General features: G+C 39.2%; 2 protein-coding genes across 2 annotated transcripts; one reads left to right on the forward strand and one right to left on the reverse strand.

Moving 5' to 3' along the window:
* Positions 1-799: 799 nt before the first annotated feature.
* LOC106300910 (nucleolin 1) lies at positions 800-3,855 on the forward strand. Its single transcript, XM_013737174.1, has 14 exons — positions 800-883; positions 981-1,029; positions 1,253-1,416; positions 1,551-1,634; positions 1,712-1,807; positions 1,885-2,076; positions 2,166-2,297; positions 2,389-2,427; positions 2,510-2,595; positions 2,669-2,789; positions 2,864-2,961; positions 3,046-3,222; positions 3,307-3,551; positions 3,629-3,855. The coding sequence occupies exons 1-14, from the start codon at positions 860-862 to the stop codon at positions 3,655-3,657; spliced, it is 1,536 nt and encodes a 511-aa protein (XP_013592628.1). The 5' UTR covers positions 800-859; the 3' UTR covers positions 3,658-3,855.
* Positions 3,751-6,701, reverse strand: LOC106300908 (endoglucanase 5). The gene is made up of 8 exons (XM_013737173.1): positions 6,478-6,701; positions 5,928-6,341; positions 5,545-5,631; positions 5,295-5,459; positions 5,079-5,202; positions 4,804-4,967; positions 4,358-4,727; positions 3,751-4,277 (listed from the first exon to the last, which is right to left on the reverse strand). Exons 1-8 carry the CDS (start codon positions 6,688-6,690, stop codon positions 3,940-3,942), a joined length of 1,875 nt encoding a protein of 624 aa, XP_013592627.1. The 5' UTR covers positions 6,691-6,701; the 3' UTR covers positions 3,751-3,939.
* Between the last annotated feature and the right edge of the window lie 488 nt (positions 6,702-7,189).

Below are 7,189 nucleotides of genomic sequence, written 5' to 3' on the forward strand. Positions count from 1 at the left end.
TTTTTACGCGTTTAACAAAAGAAAACATAACTTTACAATTTAACCCAAAACAATAGTTTATCGTTAAAATAAAAAATTTACGATCTTGACGGAAAACATAATTTCACAATTTTGACGGAAAAATGTATTTCATTAATTTGGCGGAAAAATGCAATTTCTCGGTTTTGGCGGGAAAACGCAATTTTTCGGTTTTGGCGGGAAAACGCCATTTATCGGTTTTAGCGGGAAAACGAAATTTCTCGATTTTGGCGGGAAAACACAATTTCTCGGTTTTGGCGAGAAAACACAATTTCTCGGTTTTGGCGAGAAAACGCAATTTCTCGGCTTTGAAAAGAAAACATAGTTTTACAGTTTTGACAAGAAAAAAAATACTTTTATAATTTTGGAAAGTAAACATAATTTCAAAATTTTAGAAATAAGATCTAAACTAATAATTAAAAAATAATTATAAATTTTATTAGGTGTCCATGGGCATAAATGGACATGGTCTTTACTGATCTTGGACATTTGTTTAGACTATTGTCAAATATGAACCATCCATTAGTGTCCAAAATTGAAATGGTCCAAACTGGTCATGTCCATTTAGACTATGGACGGACCATTTGACAGCTGTACAGCTGCCACATATATCAAGTAAAATCTGTTTCCATAATCAGACTTCTGCCACATGGACGGCACAGATCAAATAACACGCGCAAGGAGATAGCCGTTAGATGTGAAAACGAAAAAGACAACTATATCCCCAAACCAAAATCAAAACGATTATAAATACAAACTCCTAAAACCCTAAACCGAAAAATATCTTACGCAGCTTATTTGCCCTCTCTCTGCTTTAAACCTAGCAGTTCTCAAATTCGCCATGGGTAAAAAGTCCGCCACCAAAGTAATCTTCTTCTCCTCCTGGGTTTTCTACTTTGTTCTTTCTTTGTACTCTGTCTCGAAATTTTAATGAAACTTTGTTTGTGTTACGTGATTTACAGGTTGAAGCAGCCCCTGCTGCCATTAAGGCCACAAAACCTTTGAAGAAAGGTAACAACTTTATGGTTCTATATGGATAAAGTTCTTTACTTCAATTTACCCATAGCCTTATTTGATATCCTGTTCAATTGTTTTGTAATGTAATATTTCTAACGCTTGCTTTTGTGTTCTGTTTGAATTATATTGATGGCTTAATCTTTATTGTTGAACCCTTTTGTTGATGTAATCGTTTAATTCTGAAGGGTTTGTAACTTTGTTTGTTGTTATTATTCAGGTAAGAGAGAGCCTGAGGATGATTTGGAAACCAAAGTGAACCTTAAGAAGCAGAAGAAAGACTTGGTAGCTGCTGTTCAAAAGGAAAAAGCTGAGAAGAAGGTGCCCAAGAAGGTGGAGAGCTCTGATGAGTCTGATTCCTCTGATTCTGAGGAAGAGGACAAGGTATAATGTCTTAATAGTCACATGGTTGATTCAATTGTTTGAAAACTTAAATTATGTTTACTTTAAGCTTTGTTTTGTATATGAGATTCTTTTGAAGGACCCTGTTCTTGTTTGCCATGATTAAATTGTGTTAGGCTAAGAAAGTTCCTGCCAAGAAGGCTCCCGTGGAGGCTGCTTCAAGCAGTGATGATGACGCTGACGACTCTTCTTCAGATGATGTAAGAGCTGTTTATCACTTTGTTGTTAATTTATCATGTGAAGCATGTTGCTAAAACCTTTAATTCTGTTTCTGAAGGAACCCGCACAAAAGAAGGCTGTTGCTTCTACCAACGGAATTGTTGCAAAGAAGGCAAAGGATGAATCATCTTCTGAGGAGGAATCTTCAGATGAGGTTAGTTTCTGGTTACTATACAAGTTTAGCCTGCTTTTTTCGCTAACACATTAGACTGTTGTTACCTTTTCTCTCAGGAAGAAGTTGCTGCTACCAAGAAACCTGCTGCAGCAGCTAAGCCAGCTGCGAAGGATTCTTCATCCTCTGAGGAGGATTCAGAAGATGAATCCGAGGATGAGAAGGTGAAACCTCTTGCTAAGAAGGCAGCGCCTGTTGCTACCAAAGCTGCTTCAAGCAGTTCAGATTCGTCTGAGGAAGATTCTGATGAGGTTGGTTTCTCTTCTTTAACGAGATCATTAACCAGCGTTTAATGACAGAATTGATTCATTGACCACGTGTTTGATTGGTTGATTTGCAGGAAAGTGAAGATGAAAAGACTGCACCAAAGGCTAAAGAAGGTACCAAGACGGCTGAGAAGGATAGCAGTAGCGATGACTCTGGCTCTGAGGAGTCTGAGAGTGAGGATGAGAAAGAAACCCCTAAGAAGAAGGTTCGAGCAATGCTTCCTGCCTATTATTTGGTTGTTTATGTCTTTTACTTGCTGTTGGCTTATGGAAAGTGACTCCCTTTAATGAAAACAGAGCTCTGACGTAGAAATGGTGGATGCTGAGAAGCATCAGGTAAAGAATAATCCCTTCTCTTAACATTGTAGGTGCTGTAATCTCTTTCTATCTCATGCTTATAATTTAATTTTCGTTTCAGCCAAAGACACCATCGACTCCTGCTGCAGGAGGAACAAAGACACTCTTTGTTGCCAATCTCCCATTCCAAGTTGAAAGATCCGATGTGTAAGTAGCACTGTCCTCTAAATCTCTTTCTCTGTGCAGTTTCATTTTTCATAACTTAATTTTTCGTATACAGTGAGGAATTCTTCAAGGAAGCTGGCCAAGTTGTTGATGTTAGATTTGCTACGAACAAGGATGATGGCCGTTTCAGAGGCTTTGGCCATGTTGAGTTTGCAAGCGCTGGAGAAGCACAGAAGGTGATAGTAGTAGTTTTTTTTTGCTTATGATGAAACATCAAAGTCGATTGCTGATTAAATCATTTGTTACTTAGGCACTTGAGTTTCACGGTAGACCTCTGCTCGGTCGTGAACTTCGTCTTGATGTTGCTCAAGAGAGGGGTGAAAGACCCGCTTACACTCCACAGAGCGGGTAAGTTAATTTTTTCAGTTTTCTTTTGTTGGAACTTTGATGTTCTTGTGTTGATAGGATTCTCTTTTTGGCAAATTATTACAGCACTGGTAATAACTTCAGAAGCGGTGGTGGTGGAGGCGAAGAGGTTTTCGTGAAGGGGTTTGACTCTTCTCTCCCTCCGAATGATATCAAGAGCGCCTTGAGGGAACACTTTGCTTCATGTGGAGAGATCACAAGGGTCTCTGTTCCCATTGACCGTGAAACTGGTGGTTCGAGAGGGTGTGTGACATTACTCCACTTTACTGTTACCACTTTCTCATGATGCTAACTAGTTTTTTTTGTTTTGTTTTTATTTTTTAACAGAATTGCTTACGTTGAATTCAAAGAAGGCACAAAGAAGGCGTTTGAACTTAATGGTAGTGACATGGGAGGATGGAATATCGTCGTTGATCAGCCTAGACAGAAGGAGAACAACAATAGTGGTGGTGGATTCAATGGTGGAAGGAGCGGAGGAAGAGATAATTTCCGTGGTCGTGGCAGAGGAAGAGATAATTTCCGTGGCAGAGGAAGAGACAACGGTCGTGGAAGGCCTAGTTTCACTTCTCAAGGTATTTAACATGAATTTGTTTATTTGATCTTTGTTCAAGAACCCAACTTCTCACTGATTCTTTGTTTATTGTGGCAGCTAAGAAGACTGTCTTCAGCGACGAGTAGAAAGCTTGTAAAGCTTGTAGAAGATAATGAATGCTCTTTATGTTTTTTTTAAGTCTTAACTTATGATACTTCAGTGTCTTTTTTTTGTTTTTGTTTTTTTTTCTTTTTCTCAGAACCGTTGAATTTTTGGTGTTAATGTTAAATTAAGCTCAGTCTTGAGTACTTTTGCTGTTATATCATTGTCTTTCCCTTCGTTAATCCTACAAGTTATTTTGATTAATAAGTAGACATAAACATCTCTCAAAAGGATGCAAAGTTACATTTCCCAGAATGTTAATAAAGTTAGTAGTAACTTAAGACTGATACTTTAGCCTGAGGACCACCTTGTACATAGACAAAATCATGTGTTTGTTCGGCTCTCAAAATCTTTTGCCACCGAGGAAGCTGGTAGGTATTCTTTTGCCCTGTTGGGATTAGACCCCATATTGGTCCCGAGAGGTCTTCAATCTTAAGCTTGAGATCCGATATCTGTTTCTGAGAACTGTTCTTGATGATCACTTTGTGTCTGTAGTACCTCGTGTTCCCAGCCATCCAGTTGGCAGTTATTGAATGCAGAAACTCGATTGGTGCACCTGATTGCTTTGGAGTGTATGTTGTTGGTGTTGCTTTGTAAGAGGTAGCTGTGAGATTTTTCAGAAAAATAAGAATCAGACACTGCTTGAAAAGACAAGACGTGCATAGCAGTAAAAATGAAATTAACCTTGTTGTTTTGTTGTTTGGTAAGGTTTGGAATATCCTCCTCCGTAAGACCCTACAGAGAGTTTAGCAAATAGACCAACGAGTGGGGCTGTTCCTGAGAGAGTTGGTTCTGATTGCTCGTAGTTTGTCCGGTCATCGGAATAGTTATCATTCTGGTCTGGTCCACCAACAAGAGCACCATAGATAACATTAGGATCAGCTTGAGACCTTCTATACCAAGAATCAAATCCTTGTACACAGCTCACAGAAGAACGTTGAACAAAGATTGACGGGACCGAAGCGCCTCTATGGTGAACTCGGATTGGATATTTTGGTCCATATCCAACTAAGTAACTCATTCCTTGACGGTTCTTTCCAAGAATGTAATCAGCCTGCAAGTGGTTAAAAACTGGGTTACTGCACTAAAATCAAGAAAAATGTTTTGGTTCTTGAAAGATTTGGTTTTACCTGAGATCTAGCAAAGTCTAGAAGTGCTTGAGGTTGAACCGAACCATCAGGACAGTTGAGTTTAGCGTTTGCTGCAGAGAGATGGTCAGAATAAACCGCAAGAAGAAACGCAGCCGCAGATGAATATTGCAGATTGTTCCACTCTCTAACATACATCAAACCACCTGTAATGTCACCATTAAAGAACTCAGCAGATTTTACTAGCCATTAGATTTGTTTATGACTTAAAGCTGTACTAGTTTACATACCAGGAGTTGTTCGAATGTTGTAGCCACCAGGAGTTGTTTGAATGTTGTAGCCACCATTTTTCTTGAGACAAGCACAAGCGAAGTAATCAGCCTTCATCTGATACTGCTTCAATGTTGAAGTATACGGACCGCCTTTACCTTCTAACAAGACCTATGCACACATACAGAAATCAAACAAAAATCATGATTAGCATTCTTGAAACTGGCAAAAGAATATTTTTGAAGAAACCAGTTTTGGTTTACCTTGGAGAGAAGGACTTGAACACCAGCGTATTTGTTATCCCAAGAGAACTCTTTCATCCCCCAGCCAGTTCCACCCATGTAACCGGCATTGTCTATAGTGTATTTTAAGTAGTACTGGTCCCCGGTGGCACGGTGTAGCCAAGCTACAGCCCAAAGAAGCTCATCCTTCAAAACATTTACACAATATAGACTGTTATCAGAGAATTCAGAGAAGGAAAAATGTTGAGAGATTAGATCAAAGGTGTTACACCGAGTAACCAGATGACATGTAGAAAGCTTTTGCATTTGGGATTGAATCAGTGTATAATCCTCTGTATTTGTCAGCAAATGAGAAGAGCTGAAAACACACAACAACAAAGATCCAAATGTTCAGAATCTTAACCGACCGGTTCATAGTGTGTGGACAAAGTAAGTTAAACCGACCGGTTCATAGTGTGTGGACAAAGTAAGTTAAACCGGATTTCTAATCAAAAACCGAACCGGAACTTTGACCAAAGCTCAAAATTTGTGATACCAAAATAAACATAACCAAACAACTGCCTAAAACCATTGACATTTCAAATGAGAAAAACGGAGGAAGGAAATAACCAAACCAAAATAAACCAAACCAAACCGAGAGGAAGAAAAACAAACCTCTTTGGCATGGCTTAAGAGGATAGTAGAGTAAGAGGAGTTATAAGGCTTGAAAGCCAAAGAAGGAGCGGCAAAAGCAGCAGCGGTTTCACCAGCTAAGTCTGAGCCAGGATGGTACTGGTCAAGCTTATAAGCTGTTCTGGAAGTTGTCATGTCTTCAGCACGTTGCCAACAGTAATGGTCTGATTGTCCATCTCCAACTTGACCCCATAGAACATTAGGCTGAGGATGAGCTTTGATGAAGTAATCAGTAACCCATCGGATTGACCACAATGTCTGTTGCATCTGGTTCAGACCGGATAGCTCTTTCCGGTTATCAACCGCAGCCCACGATAGCATTGTCACTGAGAAAGCCATTGGTAAACCAAATTTCACATGGTCTCCTGCATCATAATATCCTCCTTCCAAGCTCACCTGTTCATTCATATATACACCAACCTCAGTATCATTAGATAAACTATTTTTTTACTGGTTTGTTTTAAATAAACATGTATAAATCCAAGAACATTAATTATATGTAAGCAATGTGAGTATGTTATATGGGACTTACGCCTTGAGCAAGACCATCCTTGAGACCAGAATGGCCACGCCATTTGACGCGTAGAGTAGCAGGCAACTTCCCTGATCGTTGAGCCTCAAAGAACAAGAAGGTCTTGTCAAGGGCACTTCCGTAATTGTAGTACTCTGCGGCGGTGGTGGCTGCCGCTAGAAGAACGGTCAGTAATAGGCTTACACCCAACAAAGACCCACCAAACTTACTCATTTCTCTATCAATGTTAGTTTTAAGTTCCCAAGAAATGTTCTTTGTTCAGAATTGTGTGATGCGAGTTGGTATATATATTGGAGAGAGAGAGTTTGTGTCCCTGGTGAGAGAGAGGAATGAACAGAATCATGTAGGTACACATTTGTCTGAACAATCATTGTCTCTGTCTTAATTTGTGTTCGTGTGTGTTTTGTGTTGTTTGATAATATACTAGTTGTGTGGCTCTCACGTTTTCTTAGAGCTTCTCACGTTGTACCTTGAGAGTTTTATGCCGAAGCTGAACCAATATTGACTTACCACGTGTATTTCTTATTAGCCGTGAACGTGATATCGACCATCTATATGAATAGAAGAATAGAAGAATAGAAGAATGTATCTTGTATAAAAATAATTTAGAATTGTTTTAAGAATAATATATGGGTTGATTTTTGTTGTGTCAACAGGCAAGCTTTCGTTCGTTGGTCTTCACATCTTGCGATACTTTTTTTCCTTTGTCTTT

This window comes from Brassica oleracea, chromosome C6 (assembly GCF_000695525.1).
Source record: "Brassica oleracea var. oleracea cultivar TO1000 chromosome C6, BOL, whole genome shotgun sequence".
Classification (NCBI taxonomy): domain Eukaryota; kingdom Viridiplantae; phylum Streptophyta; class Magnoliopsida; order Brassicales; family Brassicaceae; genus Brassica; species Brassica oleracea.